This window comes from Hemiscyllium ocellatum, chromosome 19, assembly GCF_020745735.1.
Source record: "Hemiscyllium ocellatum isolate sHemOce1 chromosome 19, sHemOce1.pat.X.cur, whole genome shotgun sequence".
Lineage (NCBI taxonomy): Eukaryota > Metazoa > Chordata > Chondrichthyes > Orectolobiformes > Hemiscylliidae > Hemiscyllium > Hemiscyllium ocellatum.
In genome coordinates, this window is record NC_083419.1 from 69,636,527 (window position 1) to 69,661,907 (window position 25,381).

A 25,381-nucleotide genomic window follows, 5' to 3' on the forward strand; every position below is an offset into this window, starting at 1 on the left:
TTTAAAGCCGTGTGTTAACTCCCTAACGTGGGCCTTCCGTTTTCAAATCAGGAGAGACCAGATTGTCAGTATTTTTCAAATATTTCTGGGTTATCCTTGTTAATCTTTGAATCATAGAATCCCTACAGTGAGGAAACAGGCCATTTGTCCCAGCAAGTCCACACGGACCCTCTGAAGAGTATCCCACCCAGACCAATTCCCTCACCCTATCCTACCACTCCGCATTTCCCCCGATTAATGCACCTAACCTACACACCCCTGAACACTATGGGGTAATTTAGCACAGCCAATTCACCTCACCTACACATCTTTAGATTGTGGCAGGAAACCAGAGCACTGAGAGGAAACCCGCGCAGATACGGGGAGAATGTGCAAAACCCACGCAGTCAGTCACCGAAGCTGGAATCGAACCAGGGTCCCTGATCATGTGAGACAGCAGTGCTGCTGCTTTCTCTGCACCCTCTCCAGTGCCTTGATGTCCTTTTATATAACAAGGCAGCCAGAACTACCACAGTACTCTGAGTCATCTGAGCAGCGTGCAGTATTGCTTTAGCAGAACTTGCCTATTTGCAGAACGTTGTCCTGTACAATGAAAACCTGCTGCTTACTTTGTATCATCCTTATGATCTTCTTGATCAATGGCATGGCATTTGGTATTTGGCATATTTGTACTTCGAGGTCACTTCCTTCCTTCAGTGCAACCAGATGCACAGCCCAGGTATCACATGACCTCACTATTCTGTCCACCATACTCCATCACCTGACATTTGTCTGTGTTGAACTTCTTTTGGAAATTGTTGACGTTGTGTGAATAAGGCAAAAGTGAGGACCGCAGATGCTGGAGATCAGAGTTTAGATTAGAGTGGTGCTGGAAAAGCACAGCAGGTCAGGCAGCATCCGAGGAGCAGGAAAGTTGACATCTCGGGCAAAAGCCCTTCATCAAGAATGAGGCAGGGAGTAGTGTTGAGTACAACCCCAATTTGGTGTCATTTGCAAACTTAGTCATTGGGTTTTTGATTGCTACAAATCAGCCTTTCTTTCAAAGGTTGGGTCTTCAATGTACTTCATATCATAATAAGTCTGTGCTTTCATTAGGTTTCAGGCAGAGTTGCTGCATGACAATACTATCCAAATTTGACAGAATTGCATTCTATCTGCCTTGTGAGTGTTCGATAGGGACAGTGCAGAGTGATCTTTACTCTGTATCTAACCTCATGCTGTTCATGACCTGGATGAGTGTTTGACGGTGACAACGTTAAGGGATTCTGGGTGAAAAAATAAAGTATTAACTTTCAGAGGACTGACGTCCTGGAACGGAGGAAATGACCAATAATTGTACTGAAAAGCTGTGATTGTCTGGATTCTACAAACTGTAATGTTTTCTTTCTCTCCCTGTATTTCCAAATCAAGCGAAGAGATGTGCTGCCATTGCGAGCTTGTCCCAAGACAGTAATAATGCTTCCTTGGCCTCTTCCTGGGTCATCTCATTGCACACAGGTGACATCACAGCATGGTGTTGCAAGCTTCATGTGTGTAACTCTGGCTGATGTTGGTGATTTCTGACCCCAGTTCACGTCTCCTCTTAACACAATCTTCTATCCACCAGGCTTGGTTTAGGCTTCGTTCAGGCATTAATCAGGACTGAGTCAAGTCTCAGAAGGTGGAATATTAACAACAATAACTCCATTCTAATCGGTTCTGTCACAGCTAATCTCTGTGTTTTGTGTCAACAGAGTGATGCATAATAGACATGGACTGCATTCAGCTTTATGATGAGCTTTACCCTGTGCTGTACCTGTCCTGGGATTGTTTGATGAGGACAGTGTCAAGTTGCAGTTTAGAAGTGTAGAGAGAGCTAAGAGTAGAGGGAACTTTATTTTCCATTTGAAAGAGTGGAGAGAACTTTACTTTCAGCGCAAAAGAGTAGCAGGTGATCTACCCTGCGTCTAGCCCCAAGGGGTCCTTTATCCTGGGAAAGTTTGATGGGATGTCTGTGGAAAGTGCGCCAATCCTCTACATATGAACCCATTGCAATCATGAACCTAGTCTCTCTCCACAAACGCTTTGCAATGTATGAGGAAGCAATGTCTGGTTAAGTTCCACTGAGCTGTTAGCTGTAACGTCACAAAATGAAAGTATATCTGATTCTTTTATAGCTCCCTACATTGTATTCCTAAACTATTCCTGCCCCTCATATCCTGACATGCCTGTTGTGGCAATCATGTATTACACTCACTGTTGTGTTGTGGGAGTTGTGTATCACACTCGCTGTTGTGTTATGCGAGTTATGTATCACACTCGCTGTTGTGTTATGCAAGTCCTGTATCACACTCGCTGTTGTGTTGTGTTATGCAAGTTGTGTATCACACTCGGTGTTGTGGTGTGGGATGTTGTGTATCACGCTCACTGTTGTGTTGTGGGAGTTGTGTATCACACACGCTGTTGTGCTGTTTATTTGACTCCCTATTTGGTTGACCCTGCCTGTTATATAGCCTCACAACTTATCTTCCTGCTATTGAGTAACGCTTCCTCAGGTTTCAAAATGTTTCTGCTTTCTACTCCCCTTTTCTGAGTGGCCTTCTATCAAGTACTAAGGGCATAACTTCTACATCTAAACATCCTTGCAAAACATCCTGCAGTGTTCTGTACATATGTGGAACCTGACAGTGAGAAACACATGGAGCTGACACATATTGACAACACAGCCACTGTCACTGAGACACACACACACCTTACAGGAGCTGTCACTGAGACACACACAGACCGTACAAGAGCTGTCACTGAGACACACACAGACCGTACGGGAGCTGTCACTGAGACACACACAGACTGTACAGGAGCTGTCACTGAGACACATATAGACCGTACAGGAACTGTCACTGAGACACACACACATCGTACAGGAGCTGTCACTGAGACACACACAGACCGTACGGGAGCTGTCACTGAGACACACACAGACTGTACAGGAGCTGTCACTGAGACACATATAGACCGTACAGGAACTGTCACTGAGACACACACACATCGTACAGGAGCTGTCACTGAGACACACACAGACCGTACAAGAGCTGTCACTGAGACACACACACATCGTACAGGAGCTGTCACTGAGACACACACAGACCTTACAGGAGCTGTCACTGAGACACACACTGACCATACAGGAGCTGTCACTGAGACACACACAGACCGTACAGGAGCTGTCACTGCGACACACACAGACCGTACGGGAGCTGTCACTGAGATACATACAGACCGTACGGAAGCTGTCACTGAGACACACACACACTGTGCGGGAGCTGTCACTGAGACACACACAGACCGTACAGGAGCTGTCTCTGAGACACACAGACCGTACGAGAGCTGTCACTGAGACACACACTGACCGTACAGGAGCTGTCACTGAGACACATACAGACCGTACAGGAGCTGTCACTGAGACACACACAGACCGTACGGAAGCTGTCACTGAGACACACACACACCGTGCGGGAGCTGTCACTGAGACACACACAGACCGTACAGGAGCTGTCACTGAGACACACACAGACCGTACAGGAGCTGTCACTGAGACACAAACAGACCGTACAGGAGCTGTCACTGAGACACACACAGACCGTACCGGAGCTGTCACTGAGATACACAGACTGTACAGGAGCTGTCACTGAGACACATACAGGCCTTACAGGAGCTGTCACTGAGACACACACAGACCGTACAGGAGCTGTCACTGAGACACACACTGACCATACAGGAGCTGTCACTGAGACACATACAGACTGAACAGGAGCTGTCACTGAGACACACACTGACCGTACAGGAGCTGTCACTGCGACACACACAGACCATACGGGAGCTGTCACTGAGACCCACACAGACCGTACGGGAGCTGTCACTGAGACACACACACATCGTACGGGAGCTGTCACTGAGACACACACAGACCGTACAAGAGCTGTCACTGAGACACACACAGACTGTACGGGAGCTGTCACTGAGACACACACAGACCGTACAGGAGCTGTCACTGCGACACACACAGACCGTACGGGAGCCGTACGGAAGCTGTCACTGAGACACACACACACCGTGCGGGAGCTGTCACTGAGACACACACAGACCGTACAGGAGCTGTCTCTGAGACGCACAGACCGTACGAGAGCCGTCACTGAGACACACACAGACCGTACGGGAGCTGTCACTGAGACACACACAGACCGTACAGGAGCTGTCACTGAGACACAAACAGACCGTACAGGAGCTGTCACTGAGACACATACAGGCCTTGCAGGAGCTGTCACTGCGACACACACAGACCGTACGGGAGCTGTCACTGCGACACACACAGACCATACGGGAGCTGTCACTGAGACACATACAGACCGTACGGGAGCTGTCACTGAGACACACACACATCGTACGGGAGCTGTCACTGAGACACACACAGACCGTACAAGAGCTGTCACTGAGACACACACAGACCGTACGGGAGCTGTCACTGAGACACACACAGACTGTACAGGAGCTGTCACTGAGACACATATAGACCGTACAGGAACTGTCACTGAGACACACACAGACCTTACAGGAGCTGTCACTGAGACACAAACAGACCGTACAGGAGCTGTCACTGAGACACATACAGGCCTTGCAGGAGCTGTCACTGAGACACACACAGACCGTACGGGAGCTGTCACTGCGACACACACAGACCATACAGGAGCTGTCACTGAGTCACACACAGACCGTACGGGAGCTGTCACTGAGACACACACAGACCGTACAGGAGCTGTCACTGCGACACAAACAGACCGTACGGGAGCTGTCACTGAGATACATACAGACCGTACGGAAGCTGTCACTGAGACACACACACACCGTGCGGGAGCTGTCACTGAGACACACACAGACCGTACAGGAGCTGTCTCTGAGACGCACAGACCGTACGAGAGCTGTCACTGAGACACACACAGACCGTACGGGAGCTGTCACTGAGACACACACAGACCGTACAGGAGCTGTCACTGAGACACAAACAGACCGTACAGGAGCTGTCACTGCGACACAAACAGACCGTACGGGAGCTGTCACTGAGATACATACAGACCGTACGGAAGCTGTCACTGAGACACACACACACCGTGCGGGAGCTGTCACTGAGACACACACAGACCGTACAGGAGCTGTCTCTGAGACGCACAGAACGTACGAGAGCCGTCACTGAGACACACACAGACCGTACGGGAGCTGTCACTGAGACACACACAGACCGTACAGGAGCTGTCACTGAGACACATACAGGCCTTGCAGGAGCTGTCACTGCGACACACACAGACCGTACGGGAGCTGTCACTGCGACACACACAGACCATACGGAAGCTGTCACTGAGACACACACACACCGTGCGGGAGCTGTCACTGAGACACACACAGACCGTACAGGAGCTGTCTCTGAGACGCACAGACCGTACGAGAGCTGTCACTGAGACACACACAGACCGTACGGGAGCTGTCACTGAGACACACACAGACCGTACAGGAGCTGTCACTGAGACACAAACAGACCGTACAGGAGCTGTCACTGCGACACAAACAGACCGTACGGGAGCTGTCACTGAGATACATACAGACCGTACGGAAGCTGTCACTGAGACACACACACACCGTGCGGGAGCTGTCACTGAGACACACACAGACCGTACAGGAGCTGTCTCTGAGACGCACAGACCGTACGAGAGCCGTCACTGAGACACACACAGACCGTACGGGAGCTGTCACTGAGACACACACAGACCGTACAGGAGCTGTCACTGAGACACAAACAGACCGTACAGGAGCTGTCACTGAGACACATACAGGCCTTGCAGGAGCTGTCACTGCGACACACACAGACCGTACGGGAGCTGTCACTGCGACACACACAGACCATACGGGAGCTGTCACTGAGACACATACAGACCGTACGGGAGCTGTCACTGAGACGCACACACATCGTACGGGAGCTGTCACTGAGACACACACAGACCGTACAAGAGCTGTCACTGAGACACACACAGACCGTACGGGAGCTGTCACTGAGACACACACAGACTGTACAGGAGCTGTCACTGAGACACATATAGACCGTACAGGAACTGTCACTGAGACACACACAGACCTTACAGGAGCTGTCACTGAGACACAAACAGACCGTACAGGAGCTGTCACTGAGACACATACAGGCCTTGCAGGAGCTGTCACTGAGACACACACAGACCGTACGGGAGCTGTCACTGCGACACACACAGACCGTACAGGAGCTGTCACTGAGACACACACAGACCGTACGGGAGCTGTCACTGAGACACACACAGACCGTACAGGAGCTGTCACTGCGACACAAACAGACCGTACGGGAGCTGTCACTGAGATACATACAGACCGTACGGAAGCTGTCACTGAGACACACACACACCGTGCGGGAGCTGTCACTGAGACACACACAGACCGTACAGGAGCTGTCTCTGAGACGCACAGACCGTACGAGAGCTGTCACTGAGACACACACAGACCGTACGGGAGCTGTCACTGAGACACACACAGACCGTACAGGAGCTGTCACTGAGACACAAACAGACCGTACAGGAGCTGTCACTGAGACACATACAGGCCTTGCAGGAGCTGTCACTGAGACACACACAGACCGTACAGGAGCTGTCACTGAGACACACACAGACCGTACGGGAGCTGTCACTGAGACGCACACAGACCGTACGGGAGCTGTCACTGAGACACACACAGACCGTACGGAAGCTGTCACTGAGACACACACACACCGTGCGGGAGCTGTCACTGAGACACACACAGACCGTACAGGAGCTGTCACTGAGACACACACAGACCTTACAGGAGCTGTCACTGAGACACACACTGACCGTACGGGAGCTGTCACTGCGACACACACAGACCGTACAGGAGTTGTCACTGAGACACATACAGGCCGTACGGAAGCTGTCACTGAGACACACACACACACCGTGCGGGAGCTGTCACTGAGACACACACAGACCGTACAGGAGCTGTCTCTGAGACACACACAGACCGTACGGGAGCTGTCACTGAGACACGCACAGACCGTACAGGAGCTGTCTCTGAGACACGCACAGACCGTACAGGAGCTGTCTCTGAGACACACACAGACCGTACAGGAGCTGTTACTGAGACACACACAGACCGTACAGGAGCTGTCACTGAGACACAAACAGACCGTACGGGAGCTGTCACTGAGACACACACTGACCGTACAGGAGCTGTCACTGCGACACACACTGACCGTACAGGAGCTGTCACTGAGACACACACTGACCGTACAGGAGCTGTCACTGAGACACACACTGACCGCACCGGAGCTGTCACTGAGATACACAGACTGTACAGGAGCTGTCACTGAGACACATACAGGCCGTACAGGAGCTGTCACTGAGACACACACAGACCGTACAGGAGCTGTTACTGAGACACACACAGACCGTACAGGAGCTGTCACTGCGACACACACAGACCGTACAGGAGCTGTCACTGAGACACAATCAGACTGTACAGGAGCTGTCACTGAGACACACAGACCGCACCGGAGCTGTCACTGAGACACACACAGACCGCACCGGAGCTGTCACTGAGACACACACAGACCGTACAGGAGCTGTCACTGAGACACACACTGACCGTACAGGAGCTGTCACTGCGACACACACTGACCGTACAGGAGCTGTCACTGAGACACACACTGACCGTACAGGAGCTGTCACTGAGACACACACTGACCGTACAGGAGCTGTCACTGAGACACACACTGACCGCACCGGAGCTGTCACTGAGATACACAGACTGTACAGGAGCTGTCACTGAGACACATACAGGCCGTACAGGAGCTGTCACTGAGACACACACAGACCGTACAGGAGCTGTTACTGAGACACACACAGACCGTACAGGAGCTGTCACTGCGACACACTCAGACCGTACAGGAGCTGTCACTGAGACACAATCAGACTGTACAGGAGCTGTCACTGAGACACACAGACCGCACCGGAGCTGTCACTGAGACACACACAGACCGTACAGGAGCTGTCACTGAGACACACACAGACCGTACAGGAGCTGTCACTGAGACACACACTGACCGTACAGGAGCTGTCACTGAGACACATACAGACCGTACAGGAGCTGTCACTGAGACACACAGACTGTACAAGAGCTGTCACTGAGACACACACAGACCGTACAGGAGCTGTCACTGAGACACACAGACTGTACAGGAGCTGTCACTGAGACACACACAGACCGTACAGGAGCTGTCACTGAGACACATACAGACCGTACAGGAGCTGTCACTGAGACACACACTGACCGTACAGGAGCTGTCACTGAGACACACACAGACCGTACAGGAGCTGTCACTGAAACACACACAGACCGTACAGGAGCTGTCACTGAAACATACACTGACCATACAGGAGCTGTCACTAAGACACACACACGTGCAGGTAGTACAGGAGCTGAAACACCCAGCTTAATTCCTGTATATTGTGTTACAACCTGAAAAATAATCATTCCTTGTTATTTGTTGTTTTCTGTCCTTAACCAATGTTTTGGCTAAGCTGTCACTGACTGCTATATTCCTTTTTCTATGGTAATGTTGAACAGTGCTTAAAATCCATCTCAGTTTTGTCCTCAGCCTTCCCTTCAGCGAGCTTCTGTTATTTCATTCATCAATGTTTTTTTGATTAGTTGAGCACGATCTGCCTTTTACAAATTTGCTTTGTCTCTCCTTCAATAAATCTCCTGGTGCCTATTTTTTTTTTATTCTCCAGCTGAATGGTACATTCCTGGTAGCTCAGAAAGTTCAGAGCAAGGATATCCACTATCTCCACTGGGACCTCCTTCAGTAACCTGGGATCTAGTCATTGAGAATTAGCCAGTCTAGTTCTCCTCCCTCCCAAATAAGGCAGTTATATACAAATTCAGAGTGAAGTGAATTGTTCTCTTTCACCTGTTGGGATACTGTACGTGCACTGCAGCTGACACTGAGAAACACCAGCCATTACAGTCACAGAGTTGGCAAGTTGTGATCACTAACATGATTGATACATTTTGTGAATTCACAGGACTAACATTTGATTTTGCTTCTGAATTTTATTGTGGTTGAGTGGTGGGCATGGGATTGGAGTGGGTCAAGGATGGGCTAAATAGGATCCATTCTAGTGATTTTTTTTAGAAGATTTGTAGCTCAGGTTGATTATAAGTCTGTAAGTTATGTCGCTGAGCTGGAAGGTTTGTTTTCATACGTTTTGTCACCGTGACTAGGTAACATCATCATGAGAGTCTCTGGTGAGCCGGCGGTGATATGTCCTGCCTCTCTATTTATAGGTCTTGGTTTCTTCAGGTGGGTGATGTCATTTCTGGTTTCTTTTTTCTCAAGGGAAGGTAGATGGGGAGTTCCGGTTAGAATGCCAGGCCTCTAAGAATCCTCTTGTGTGTCTTTGTTTCGCTTGTCCTAGGATGCTGTGTGTTGTCCCAGTCAAAGTGGTGTCCTGCTTTATCTGTATGTATGGTTCATGGTAGCCCACAAACCTACCAACACACCTAAACAGTGACTAATGAACCTAATGGATCCATTAGATACTACTAACATCATTGACAAGATACCATGCAAGAACGCTAAAAAAAACTGCATCAGACAAACTAACAGGAAACTTGCCACCAGGATACACGAACTCCAACTAGCCACCAAAAGTCACGACCCACTATCACTAGTTTCTATACATACAGACAAAGTAGGACACCATTTTGACTGGGACAACACACACCTCGTCAGACAGACGAAACAAAGACATGCACGAAAATTCTTAGAGACATGGCATTCCAACCGGAACTCCATCAAAAAGAAAAGAAAAAAAAATTGGAAATGACCTCACCCACCTGAAGAAACCAAGACCTATAGAGAGGCAAGACATACCACCCCCGCTTCACCAGAGACACTCACTAATGATGTTACCTAGTCACGGTGACGAAATGTCTGAAAACAAACCTTCCAGCTCAGCGAGCTAATTTACAGACTTAGGGGTCTATTCTTGCAATCAATATAGATTCTTCACAAACATTTCAAATCAATGTCATGATTGGTTCAACTGTTCCCTGCTTCTTTTACAAACAACCCTCAAATCTCCAAGATAAACTTTGGAGGTTGCCAGAAAGCTTGTTGAGAATGGAACTGTCCTTTGCAAACAGCCCCAGGTCTGCAGTAACTGCTTCCTAACCAGACTAGAGAACAAGAGACTTTGAAGTTGCAGTGCTATCCAGGAGAGACAGCACTGATTCAAAGTGCTGCATGCCCAATGGGATCGTTTTGAAAGCGTTGTCATCCTTGTAATGTCGGAAACATGGAACCAATTTAGACTCCATCAAATTCTGTCCAACAGCACAAATGATTGTTTTTGTGATATTGGTTAAGGGATAAATATTAGGCGGGACAATGGGCAGAATACCTGTGTTTTGAACACTGCCTTTTGTGATCCTCTGAGAGGGCAGACAGGTGTCTGGTTCATGTCTCCAGAGAGACACAGCACCTCTGACAGTGCCACATTCCCTCAAGCTGGATTTTAGGCACAAATCTCTGGATTGAGAATTGAACCCTCACCCAGATGTGAGGCAGCTATCAACTCTATCAGGCACATAGAAAACAGGAGGCAGTGTGTGAGAATTTGTGACAATGGTTGAAGGGATGGGGGCCTAATGTAGGAGGTGATCTAAATAGCAAGGGGGTATGGGGGCAATCAATAAAAACGACCTTGAGGTGTGCCTGACCATGACTCCAGTAACAAAATCTCTCCTTTTAGCAATCGTTGAAGAAGAAGGAGTTCCCCTCACAGTTTGGAGGCAGTGACGTTTGCTATTTTTGTGGCAAGCGAGTTTACGTGATGGAGCGTCTGAGTGCTGAAGGGAAGTTCTTTCACCGTGGCTGCTTCAAATGTGCGCACTGTGGTGTAACACTCCGACTTGCCAGTTACGCCTATAATCCAGAAAATGGTAAGCTCATATCCACATACACACCACCATACACACCGTCCATCCAAACAGCACTCCACAACCAAATCACCGTTTGAAATTCACTCCGTCTGTATCAAACCTAACCCCGTCATCCCCCCCCATCTTAGAATCGCATCCTAAGACCACCCTATCAAAAAGACCCCAGCCTAAACCCACCCCATCAAACCCCCCCACTCTAAACTCACCCCATCAAACCCCTCATCCTATACTCACTCTGTCAACACCCCCAGCCTAAACCCCCCTCATCCTAAACTCTCCCCATCAAACCCCCTCAGCCGAAACTCTCACCATTAAAACGCGCCCATCCTAAACTCACCCCGTCACCCCCCCAGCCTAAACCCCCCCCACCCTAAACTCACCCCGTCACACACACCCATCCTAAACTCACCCCATCAAACCCCCCCAGCCTAAAACCCCCCCCACCCTAAACTCACACTATCAAATCCCCCTGTTCTAAACTCATCCCGTCAACACCCCCAGCCTAAACCCACCCTGTCAACCCCCTCACGCACACACCCAGCCTAAACGACCCCCACCCTACACTCACCCCGTCAACACCCCCAGCCTAAAACCCCCATCCTAAACTCTCCCCATCAAATCCCCCCATCCTAAACTCACCCTGTCACACACCCCCATCCTAAACTCACCCCATCAACACCCCCAGCCTAAACCCACCCTGTCAACTCCCCCATCAACCCCCCATCCTAAACTCACCCCGTCAACCCCCCCAGCCTAAACCCACCCCATCAAACCCCTCCATCCTAAAATCACCCCATCAAAACCCCCATCCTAAACCCACCCCATCAAACTCCTCCATCCTAAAATCACCCCATCAAACCCCCCAGCTTAAACCAACCCCGTCTACCCCCTCATCCTAAACTCACCCCGTCAACCCCCTCACCCTAAATTCACCCCATCAAACCCCCCACCCTAAACCTCACCCCGTCAACCCCCCCAGCCTAAACTCCCCCCATCAAACCCCCACTATTTTGAACTCACTCCATCACATCTCCCCATCAAAAATCCCCATTTTAAACCCACTCCATCACAACTCCCATCCCGTCAACCCCCCCATCAATACCCCCATCCTAACCCCCCCATCCTAAACCCATCCGATCAATACACCAAATCAATACCCACATCCTAACCCCCCATCAATACTCCATCCTAACCCCCCCCATCCTAAACCCATCCCATCAATACACCCATCCTAACCCCCCCATCAATACCCCCATCCTAAACCCATCCCATCAAACCACCTTTTATTTAATTGATGTTTCATATTCCTGTGGAATAAATGTTTCCCAATCAATGCTTCCCAGTTACTCCCCCGTTGGTGATGCTTCTTACTACGGGCTGATGGTTTTGCAGTTACTCTGTTGTTGTTACAGTGCAGTGAATATTTCCTGGTTCCTCTGCTATAACTGTTTCAGGATGCCATATGGGTGAGTGTTCATGGCCACTCTCTGGTGAATTCTTGCTCTTGTTTAACCAAAGCTGTTATTTTGCAGGAAAATTCTACTGTAAACCTCATTATCGACTGGCAGGGAGGGAGGCAAGAAAGCGATCAGCAACTCCTCCAGCACAAGCCCAGGTATCATCCTACATTAGGGAGCTTGGTGGTGTACAGGGGGGAAAGGGTTTGGGGTGAGTGGGTTCATCCACTGAGTTTCAAACATTGAGGCAGTATTCCTTTATACAGATATAAAAGCATCATTTTTTAAACACTTGGATTTTTAAATTTAGTATTCATGCCATGTGGGTTTTTCTTTGTGTGTGAAGGTATTCTTAGAAATACTTCTAGGTATTTCTGCAGCCATTGTGATTTCTTTTCAAACAATGTGCTTTAGAAGTAAGTTCTCTGTATGTTCTATACATACACAAATGAGCAAGGTAACCAACTGGGTATCAGGGTTTCTGGGAGAAATCTCTGGACTTGATTCTTTTTTAGTATTAGGAGAAACACCTAGAATTTGAAAGTAATGTTTTTTTTATTTTAGTTTCAGTTTGGAGCAGTTCTGCAAAAGTCCTTGGATGAAGATCAAGTGTAAAACTGGACTCCCGAGAAAGGGAGACGATAGTAAAAATACGTTATCTTAGAGCAAGGAGTTTAATTTTCTGATTTATGTAAACAATTTAGAGATGGGTGTTGAGGGCTGAATCTCCAAATTTGCCACTGCCTAGGTCAAATAATGAATTGTGAAGATGATGCTGAATGACAGCAGAGGGACATTGACACGTTGGCCAAATGGCAGATGATTTCAATGCAGAGAAATGTGAAGGATTGAATTTTGGTAGAACAAACATGGAGAGTAATTATAGACTCAATGATTCACCTATGAGAGACAGTAGGTATTGAGAGAGAGAGATGAAGTTCGAGGACTACAGAAATAGGGCTGGAGAGTGGGATTAGCTGGATAGCTCATTCAGGAGCCAGTACAGGCACAATGGGTGAAATGGCCTCTTTCAGTGCTGTAAAAATGTGTATTTCTATGATTCCTAATAGTTCCAGACCAGAAGTGTTTGAATAAATCCCTAAAGAGTTTATTTGAAAACTCTTTTAAATTGAGAATATTTAACACAAGTATTTGAAAGCTCTAGGAAAAAGCCCTCAGATTTTCCTGACTGGGACTGAAAGTCACAGCTACATTAAACCTATCCAGGTTTTAGGGATGGGTTTCTCTAGTTTCAGTACTGTACCTGGGTGCTTTCAATATCTTCCCAAAGTTGTTGTTTGCAGTCCTGTTCTGTACAGTCAGTATGTTCATGGTACTGTTGTGTACAATAAAGTGGCTTCACTGTCCTGTTTCATGCAGTCAGTAGGTTGTCTCTCAAATTGTTTAGAGTTAGTAAACAGTCTGTGTGTTTCCTGTCCATCTGTGCAGTCACTGTGTTGCCTTTCCTGTTATGTGCAGTCATTGGGTCTTCAGCACTGTCAGTATCGTCAGTTCACTGGCATGTTGTGTGCATTCTGTGCGTTCTGAATCCTGCTGGCTACTCAGTCCATTACACCTGTCCTGCCATTGAACACGATCTGGCTGATGAAACACTTCAATGTCTTTTACCCACCCCATCGCTCAGACTCTGAACGCTGTTGGAATCAGAAATCTCTACTTTAGATATATTTGAAGACTGAGCTTTCACAGCCCTGTGTGGTAGAGAATTCTGAAGGCTCACAAACCTATGTAAAAACATTTCTCCTCATCACTGACTTAGGTAGCATAGCCTTACTTTTAAATTGTGACCCCTGGTTCCAGAAACCCCAACCAGAGGAAACATCTTACCTTCTTTTATCTACTATATATTAACTATTTTGTAAGTTTCAATAAGGTCACCTGTCATTGTTCAAAACTCAAGAGAATGTGGGCCCTGTTTGACTAATTTCTCTTCATTGAACTGTCCTGTCATCCCAAAAATACGTCTGGTGAACTTTCCCTCTCTGACAATAGTGTTCTTCCTTGGATAAGGAGACTAAAACTGCACATAGTACTCCAGGTGTAGTCTAACCACACTCCTATAGAAGTGAAGCCGGACTTCAGTACTCCTGTACTCAAATCCTCTTGTGATAAGACCTAATTCCTAATGGCTTGCAACATTTACATGTCAACCTTCAGTGACTGACTTACCAACAAGGACGTCTAATACTTTACAACCTTTGTACATCCATTCCTCCTGTCAAAGTAGATAACGTCACATTTTTCCACTTTATATTCCATCTGCCAAGTTGTTGCTCAATCACGAAGCCTGCCCAAATCCTCTTGAAGTTGTCATCTTCCTCACAGTACTCATTCCTGTTTAGATTAGATTAGATTCCCTACAGTGTGGAAACAGGCCCATCTGCCTAACAAGTCCACATCGATCCTCTGAAGAGTAACCCACCCAGACCCATTTCCCTCAGACTAATGCACTGAACACTATGGGCAATTTAGCTTGGCTAATTCACCTGACCTGCACATCTTTGGACTGTGGGAGGAAACCAGAGCACCCGGAGGAAACCCACGCAGACACGGGGAGAATGTGCAAACTCCACACAGACAGCCGCCCAAGACGGGAATCAAACCTGGGACCCTGGTGCAGGTGGGACTTGAATTCGGGTTTCTCGGTCCCGGGGTAGGACACTACCCTTGTGCTGCAAGAAGGCACTTGAACTCCAGTTCCAAATCAGTGATATACGTTGTTCACAGCTGAGATCCAAGGCTGCCAACATGAGAAACACCCATTTACTCTGATTGTCTATTTTCTGTCTCTTAGCCAAATTAATCCACACCAGTACATCACGTTCTTTCCCATGTGCTTTTATTTGTTGAACCAGCCTCCTGTGCAGGACTTTATCTTGTTTATCAACTTTGTGGATGAGTCTTCGATAAACTCCGACAAGTTCATCAGACATGATTTTCCATTTGCAAATTCGTACTATATCCAATCAGATCATTGATATCCAAGTGTCCTTCATCCTATCCTTTATAATAAATTGCAGCAGTTTCCCTACTACTGATATAAGGCTATTAATCTTGGAGTTCCATGGTTTTTTGACTCACTCCTCTCTAAAATAATGGGCTGACATTTGCTACCTTTATGGGCGGCACGGTGGCACAATGGGCGGCACGGTGGCACAGTGGTTAGCATTGCTGCCTCACAGCGCCTGAGACCCGGGTTCAATTCCCGACTCAGGCGACTGACTGTGTGGAGTTTGCACGTTCTCCCCGTGTCTGCGTGGGTTTCCTCCGGGTGCTCCGGTTTCCTCCCACAGTCCAAAGATGTGCGGGTCAGGCGAATTGGCCATGCTAAATTGCCCGTAGTGTTAGGTAAGGGGTAAATGTGGGGGTATGGGTGGGTTTCGCTTCGGCGGGTCGGTGTGGACTTGTTGGGCCGAAGGGCCTGTTTCCACACTGTAAGTCTAAGTCTAAGTCTAATCAGTAGAAATCATTCCAGAATCGATAGAAGTTTAGAAGATAATCACCAATGCATCAACTACCTCTGTAGCCACCTCATTCAGCACTATGGGATGTAGACCATCAGGTCCTGGAGATTTATCAACTTTCATCCCCATTAAATTCACCAGTATAATCTTCTTACTAATTTCCTCCAATTCCCCATTCTCACTCGTCACTTGGATCTCTCATTCTGAGAGTTTACTTCTATCTTTTGTCATTAAAGACAGTCAGTGGGTTCCCTGTCCTGGTGTGTACGAGTCAGTGATTTCCGTTTGCTTCTGTGCACAGTTGGTCTGTCCCCTGTTCTGGTGTGTATAGTTCATCAGTTCTCTATACTGTTATGTACAATCGGTCTGTCTCTTGTGGTGCTTTATACAGTCAGTCTGTCACGTGTGCTGCTGTGTACAGTTAGTCTATCTCCTGTACTGCTGCATACTATTGATCTATCCCCTGTACTACTATGTACAGTCAGTCTGCCCCTGTACTGCTGCGTACTGTTGATCTATCCCCTGTACTACTATGTACAGTCAGTCTCCTGTTCTGCTGTTACAGTCTGTCTGTCCCCTGTACTACTATGTACAGTGGGTTTGTCCCCTGTGTTGCTGAGTACAATTGGTCTTTTCTGTATGGTCCAGTTTATAGTCCATGTTGAATACTCCCTTTTCTCACCTTTTCTTCCATTTGTTTTTTGTTTTGTCTAGGAGAAGGTTTCTCCTCCCCTGCTGCCAACCATGAACCCGGTTGAAGTGCCGGACTCCAAGATGCACTACACAGACGGCGCTGCAGGTAGATGTTGTGCTCTGCTTGACAACGATTGGATTCCTTGCCCAGTGAAGGGCAGCATTGCTAGGCTGTGCATTGAAATGAACCGATGGATTTACGAGGCAGGCAGCTCAACAGATTCAGAAAGCTAAGAAGGGAATCAGCAGGAGAACCTCATACTCCCACTCTCTGTCCTCGACTGTCTCTGGTGTTGAGTGAGGGATTCTGTGAGGAGATTCACAGGCCAGAAGATTAGAATCCCCAGTGCTGTAACTGAAACACAAGCTTGCTGCTGGGGATGAACCTCTGGTTTTCAGTCTCTCTCTGCCTCATTGCAGCTATAAACGCCCTCAGGACTGAGCCCTCATAGTCCCCTCTACCTCACAGTTCCACCTGATTCACAATCTTTTCCCAAATTCACCCAAATTATGCTTCCCTGATAAACGGAAAACCAACTTTGAGCATTGTCTCTGCTCTGCAACTGTGATAACTGCACAAATAAATCTGCTACCGCCTCTTTGCCTGTGCCTGGATATTTTAGCTAGTACCGACTTCCAGCAAGGTTCCACCAGCAGTGTTGCCAGTCTAGATGATTAACTGGTCCAGATCTTTCAGTATCTGGATAGTCAGAGATTGGGTATACTCCACCCCTTCCCATTTCCCAAGATGTACATTGGGATCCCTCTCAATTTCTGGGGAATTGTTCAGGAAGTTGAAACATCAAGTGAGTGAGTGCTGGGCATCCAGAGATATCTGAGGTTGCTGACTCACTGACAGATCATTAGCCAGGGAATGTTAGACCGCTCAGCTCCTTGCATCTGTCCAATTTGACTACCCACTGACCCATGCTACTACAGCCACTTACCCCTGACTCACAATCCCCTCTAGCCCACCAACTGTCCATCACCCCACACCTACCACTGTCCAGTATCAACTGGCACCAATCCCCTCACCCGTCTACCCCATCACCCTATCCCCTCACCCACCTCATCACCCTATCCCCTCACCCAACTCATCACCCTACCCCCTCATCTATCTCATCACCTTATCCCCTCATATATCTCATCACCTGACCCCCTCAGCCACCTCATCGCCCAACCTCTTTACCCACCCATCTCGTTACTCAGCCGTCCCACTCACCCACCTGCCTGCTTCTTCACCACTTACCCACCTTCAGCACCCACTGACCGCACCTTCTCCCAATAGCTTGTCAAAGACACTGTGGGCCATTTCAATGGTGTTTGCTTCCTTGAATATCACAGCTGGTGCTGTAAAACGTGAATGTGGCTTCCATGGGAGTTTCCTGGGCTCTTTTGTCTCAGATTTCTGAGCTCAGTGAGATCTGCAGGACTGTTCATCGAAAGCATGGCCCAAAAAATATCACGGGTAAGTATGTGTGTAATGTTTTGTCTGATATGGGTTGAACATAGGGGTCTCAGAGTCATCGAGGTCTACTGTACTGAAAAAGGCCTTTCAGCCCATCGAGTCCTAACCACTCAAAACCAACTGATTTTGACTCCAGCCTTGGGCTGTGTGGAATGTGCATGTTCTCCCTGCATCTGTATGGGTTTCCACCAAGTGCAAAGGTCTAACAATGTGCAGGGTTAGATAGACTGGCCATGCTAAATTACCCTTCGTGTTCAGGGATGTGCAGGCATGGTGGGTTAGCCATGGGAAATGCGAGATTACAAGGAAGGGGTGGTGGGCTGGATGTGGTGAGGCTGGGCTGGATGCATTTTGGAGAGTTAGTGCTGACTTGATTGGCCAAATGGCCCCTGTTTGCACTACAGGGATTCTGTGAACCAGCTAACCTAATCTCATTTTCCAAAACTTGGCTCGTGGCCTTTGCATTACATCGAAATACATCTTAAATGTTTAAGGGTTGTGCCTCTACCACCCTCACAAGTAGTGAGTTCCAGTTTCTCAGCAGCATCATGTATTCCCTAGCCTTGTTTGTACTGTATCACCTCATGTGTACAGATTGAATTCCATTTGCCATTGATCAGCCCATCTGACCAACTCTCCTGTTGTCATCTAAGACTATTGTCCTCACTGTTTACCAACCCATCAATTTTTATATCATCTGCAAATTTACCGATCAACCCTCCTGTGTTCATGGTAAATAATTTATGTCAACCACCAGCAGCAAGAACCCCACTGAGCACAAAGCTCCAGGTAAAACACTCCCCTCAACCACCACTCTCTGCTTCCTGATACTCAGAAAAATTGTGGATCCAATTTGCTGGATTTCTTTAGATCCCATGGGTTTTTACCTTTGCTATAGTCTCCCATGCGGGACCTTATCAAATGCCTTGCTGAAGTCCAAATTGAGTATATCAAAAGTATTGCCTTAATCTGCTCACCTGGTCACCTCTTTGAAAAATTCAATCAAGTTAGTCAGACATGACCTCCTCGTGAATAAAGTATACTGATTAATCCCTGCTTCTCCAAATGTAGATTAATTCTGTCCCTCAGAATTGCTTTCAATAGCTTCCCCACCAGAGGTTCAACTGAGTGGCCTGTCGTTTCTTGAACTCTGGATTCTGATACAGATTAGAAGATTTGCAACAGTAATTAATTCATGACCGTTTTCACACCAGCACAATGTGAATCCAAATCAACAATTAATCCCAGTGAGGATGGAGCTGCAAGGGTGAGGCAGCTCAATTCAGGTTAATCCATAGACACAAATGTTAAAGTAGTGAGTTATTGCACTCGTAGATCAAGATCCAGTGTCATGGTGATGAAGGAGGGTCCAGTGAGCAGAGATTTTGGATCTAGTAGCACAATTGGGATAAACTGGTAATCTGGCTGATTAGTGATTCAGTATCACAATAACTGATGGCGATCCAATCAATTGGGCATCCATTGGGGTGCAGTGACATAGGGATGGATGAGGATTCGGTTGTGTTGCAGGCACCAAATTTGATCCAGTTAAATATAACTGATTGCAATCCAATGAGAGGGTGGCAAATGGGGATCCAGCAATGTGGTGGCTGGTGGAGATCCAGTGGCACAGTGACCATTCCAGATCCAGTCACACATACACATTGGTGGGTATCCTGAGAGATAGCATTTGTTAGAAATTAAGCAACACGGTGATTGTTGGTGATCTAATGACAATGCAACCGGCAATGCGATGTTACAGAGACATAAGTAAAGGGATCCAGTGAAATGTTGACCAATAGAAATCCATGATGCAACAAACGGAGACAATTCAGTGACACATCAATGACCAGGGACCCAACAACACAGTGACTTCATGGGATTAAATGATATGGAGATTGATGGTGATCCAGTAATATGATTGATGATGATCTGGTGAAATTGTGACTGTTGATCCATGATAACTGACATTGAGACCGTGACCAGCGATCCAGTGATTTGGTGACTAGTGATCAAGTGGCATGGTGACAGTTATCCAGTGAGCTGGTGACTGGTGATGATCTAGTCACCAATTGATGATCCAGTAACCCAATGAATGACTGGTGGTGACACAATAACATAGTGACTGATGGGTACAGCAACATGGTGATCAGTGGTGATCCACTGCCCCAGTGACTGATAGTTAAATTGACATTGGGACTGATTGAAATTCAGTAACATAGCAGCAGATTAATGCCCTATTCACAATCCATTGAGTACGTGTGCAACAGGTCAGAATGAATCCCAGTGTGGAGGCTGACACCAGCGATTTATGTATCACGCTCACTCCTATCAGCACAGAGTGGAGGCAGCAGAGAGGAAGCCAACCACATTTGCTTAGAGAAGAAGAGAGACTGAGAAAAATGACAATGTCTTGGAAGCAACAGCCAGGTCAGCATACACCAACGTGTAATGGATCAATGACTATGCAATTAACGAAGAGTTATAGAATGATCTGTAAATACTGGCAATGTTAAAAGCGTTGTTTTACTGTAAGTTTGCAAACTGGTTTTGTTGAAAGGACAAAGAAGGGTACATTAAGAGAAAAGGCAGAGAGTGATTTAGAGAAGAGAGAAGGACAGATAATGAACAATAGAAGAGTGAAGGAGGGAGAGAATGGTTAGGTTAGAGGGAGAGAGAGAAAGAATGATCAGGGAAGGATGATGTTGCATGAGAATTGGAGATTGGAGTAAAGGGAGAGAGAGAATGATCAGAAAAAAGGGACGGAGAGAGTGTCCTAGAAGAGAGAGGGATAGAGAGAATATTTGGAGAAGAGAAAGGGGAAGAGAGAGAGAGAAATTGATCAAAAAAGATGAAAGTTATCAGACTAATGCAGGATGTTCTGATTTGCTTGCTGGACAAGAGATGTGTGCCTTTGCTCTTTTGCTGCAGGGAGATGGTTTAGCTGTTGGAATGGCTGCATGATTACTTGTCTTATTTCATACGATTTCTTTCATCGTTTCTGCCTTTAGAAGAAAGATCTCTGACAGGCAGAGCACTGTCCTACAGTGCTCAGTATTTGTATGTCAGGCTTAGCTGAATGTGAAACCTGACCTTATGCCAGTAAGCAGTGTGTGTGAGAAAGCTGTTTCTCAGTGTCCAGGCTGCTGGGATTTAGTAGAATTTTCACAAGGTTGTGTAGAGATTCCAAGCTCTTCAAATACCATCGAGGGAAACGGTGAGCAATCCCACAACCCAAAAAGGAGATTTGATAAGACGAGGAACAATGCAAAATAAGGAAACTACAGAGAGGGAGAGGAGGGGTGTCAGGAAGGGTTTGGGAGGGAATGAAAGAAGGGGAAAAGAAAGGGTTGTACTTTCAAAGCAACTTCTCCAATTCAGAATGTCCAAGCAGGGACATACAACTTTGTTAGCCTGAGGTGGGCCATTGGGAAAGTGCAGGAAATGGAAAGAATTCTGGAAGAAGCTTAATTCCTTGAGAAACCATGACACATAAGATAATTCATGGCATGGAGATAATTCAGCCCCTGGAACCTAGTCCCCGATTTAATATGATCATGGCTATCTCATCTTGGCCTCAACTACACTTTCCTGCCAGTTCTCCATAACCTTTCAACCTGTGACTAATCCCTTAAATTTATTCAATGTCACAACATCCACCACACTCTAGGTAGTGTATTCCACAGGTTCACAACTCTTTGAGAGAAGTAATTCCTCCCCATCTCTGTTGTAACTCTGCCACCACCTATCCTAAAACTGTGACAACTCCTTGCCCCACCACTGCTCTGCTTCTACTTTGTCGTATCCCCTTTAGGATCTTATGTAGCCCAATTAGATTGCCTCTCATTCTTCTAACCTCTTAAAAAGCGTAGACCTAAATTGCTGAACCGCTCTTCATAAAATAAACCTTTCATCTCTGGAATTAATCTTGTGGAACCGCCTCCGGTGTGGTTATCCCCTTCCACAAGTAAGGGGACCAGAACTCTATACGTACTCCCAAGGTGGTCTCACTAATCCTTTGTTGCAACAGCACTTCCCTACTTTGATACGATAATCCTTTAGCAATAAATGCCAAATTCCATTTGCCCTCCTTATTCCCTGCTGTTCCTGCATACCAGCTTTCTGTAACTCAAATGTAAGAATATGCAATCAAAGTCAACATGCAGTTCTGGAAAAGAAATCATTACTTACAAATTTCTTAGCATTTTTGTAACTACAAAGGTATCTCAAGGTACCCAAGAGGAGCACTATACCTGTATTTAAGTAAAAGATTAAAATACCGGTATGGCTCATGGAGTTGGGCCTGATCATGGGCATTGGAGCAGCTAGAGAACAGCAAACAAAGGCTGAGCAAAAATGGGCTGATTTTAAGTTAGCACTTAAGTATAGCAAAGCAATTCAGAAGGTCTTTATTGCATGGGGAATTAGAGTGCAGGAATTGGGAAGGCTTCTTGCAGTCATACCATTAACAAGAGGCTGAATAAACTGGGATGATATTGGAGTTCGAGAGGTGATCGCAATGAAGCAACTTGGATTCTGAAGGGGATTGGTGGGTTTGATACTGAAAGGTATTTCCCCCAAACTGAGGGATTTTGAACAAAAGACTCACAATCAGGCGTCAATCAGATTGTTGTGGAAGCTCCATCATTGATTATATTCAAGACTGAGATTTTTGGTCGCTGCTGTGTTCTCTCATTCAGCTGGAACCCTCTATCTTCCCTCCTCCTGTTTGCTTTCCTAATTCTGTTCATCCAAGACAGCCACCTTTAATGTCACCAGATGTTTACCAGTGTGTGATCTTTGTCACCTCTTCACCTGACCCACGATATAAAGGTTTGTCTTCTTGTTCCAGTGGCGTTTCCTGATGCTCTGGCAGAGCCATGCCAGGCAAAGCGAATACGAAGCACTCCCGAGAGGATTGAGTTGGAAAATATCCGGGTTTCACTGGAACGTGAGGAAGATCTCCAGGAGGTACCTGAGGAAACACTTGCAGAACACAACCTGAGCAGTGCGTTTCAGCAAATCAGCCAGGAGCCAGACAGCAGGTCAGTGTGCATGGGAGAAGGAGGGGGGGGGGGGGCACTTGTATGGGACAGGGGCAGAGAGAGTATGAGGGGGAAGACAGAATGTGTGTGGGCAGGGGCAGAAAGTGTATGGGGGGGGGAGGTGGGGAAGTGTATTGTGGGGTTTTGAGATAAGTGTGAGAGCGCAAAGACTCCATGGGGGCAACGTCTGTTGGGGTGGCACAGTGACTACATGTCGGGAGCACAGTGGGTGTGTTAGGCCAGGTTGTAAACAGTGTGGATGAGGGAAACAGAGAAGTGGGGGGTGTTGGGGGGGGAGGGGGGGGCGGAGAGGGGGAGGTGATAGGCAGCATGTGTGTGAGGGTATTAGGGGCAAAGAGTGTGTAGGGGAGACTGAGAGTGTGAGATGAGTGGAGAGTGTGTTTGGGGTGGAGGATCAGTATTGGTAGATTGGGATGGTTGGCATCATTTGGTGAGAGTATAGGATCGGGCTGTCAGGGAGAGGGTAGGTGTTTGTAAGAGAGCGGATGTCGGGGATGCAGGGCCAAGGGAAGAGTAGGCTCCAAGAGAGAGGGAAGTGTGGTTGCCAGTGGAAGACAGAGAGAGGAGCGTGTCAGGAGAGGGGTAGTGTTGATGCTGAGGCAGGAGGGATGTATTAGGGGAGGGGAATTGTGGATGACGGGACACAAGTTGGGGAGTGTTTTGGGAGTGGGAGAGGAGTGACGGGGAGGAGAGTGAGAGTGGATTCGGCAGAGGGTCAGTGTTGGGGCAAGCTGCTGGGGGAGGGGGGGTGTAGGTGCAAGGGGTAGCAATATCCCACTTCTGATGTAGTTTATGAGCTCTCAGTCCTACTGACTTAATCAGCTACTAGTCAATTAATGCCTTCACGTAATAATCTCCTCATTTTCTAACCTCTCCCAGATCCATTCCTTCTCCATCTCCCTAACCTCCTCCAACTCCACAATCTCCGAGATATCTGTGTTCCCATTTCTCTGACCTTGATCTTCCTGATTTTAATCACTCCTCCATTTGTGGTTGAGACTGCAATCACAAATCCAAAGACCCACAACCATTTCAATGAAGACATTTCCACACATTTTAGTCCCAACCCTGAGCCCTTGTCAATTTGTTTTAGTTTTCCTATCCAGAATAGAATAGAATATCCTTTATTATCCCATGAACTCCAGTACAGAAGTTCAGGAATTGTAGAATCATAGAATCTTCACAGTGTGGCAACAGGCCATTCAGCCCAATTAGTCCACTCCGACTCTCTGAAGACTAACCCACCCAGACCCATTCCCCCTATCCCATTACACTACATTTACCCCTGCCTAATGCACCTGAAAGTTACGAGCAATTTAGCGTGGCCAATTCACCTGACCCGCACATCTTTGGACTGTGGGAGGAAACCGGAGCACCCGGAGGAAACCCACGCAGACACGGGGAGAACGTGCAAACTCCACACAGTCACCCAAGGCTGGAATCGAACTCTGGTCCCTGGTGCTGTGAGGCAGCAGTGCTAACCCAGGAGTACAGTGAAAATGTTTACAATGGCTGCCCCTCATGATGCCATCTTAAGTACAAGCACCAAATTACAAATTTTTAGATTAGATTAGATTACTTACAGTGTGGAAACAGGCCTTTCGGCCCAACAAGTCCACACCAACCCTCCGAAGCGCAACCCACCCATACCCCTACATTTACCCCTACCTAACAATACGGGCAATTTAGCATGGCCAATTCACCTGACCCGCACATTTTTGGACTGTGGGAGGAAACCGGAGCACCTGGAGGAAACCCACGCAGACACGGGGAGAACGTGCAAACTCCACACAGTCAGTCGCCTGAGTCGGGAATTGAACCCGGGTCTCAGGTGCTGTGAGGCAGCAGTGCTAACCACTGTGCCACCGTGCCACCCACCAATCTTGGGTACATAGGAAGAATGAAAGGAAAAATAGTAGCATTAATTACTGTGTCGAGAAAATAAGTTGGAAGTAAAATAATTATCAGATAGTTAAAGGATTGACATTACAGTCCGGTGAAGAATTTCAAATACCAGCAACTCAGCAGGTGGTCAGATCGCCCACACCAGGCCCCAGTCCAACAACTGTTCTGCTCTGCTCCAAGCCACCAGTGCACACTGGCACTCGCAGCACCAGGGTACGTAGCACTGCACCGGTGTCT

General features: G+C 47.4%; 1 protein-coding gene across 1 annotated transcript in view; it reads left to right on the forward strand.

Moving 5' to 3' along the window:
- The window catches only part of LOC132825026 (F-actin-monooxygenase MICAL3-like), a 483,930-nt gene that overhangs the window by 403,981 nt on the left and 54,568 nt on the right, over nt 1-25,381 (forward strand). The window contains exons 18-21 of the mRNA XM_060840028.1: nt 10,881-11,070; nt 12,603-12,685; nt 16,727-16,811; nt 23,026-23,218. Of these exons, the coding sequence (XP_060696011.1) occupies nt 10,881-11,070; nt 12,603-12,685; nt 16,727-16,811; nt 23,026-23,218 (551 nt within the window). The remainder of the gene's footprint in view (nt 1-10,880; nt 11,071-12,602; nt 12,686-16,726; nt 16,812-23,025; nt 23,219-25,381) is intronic.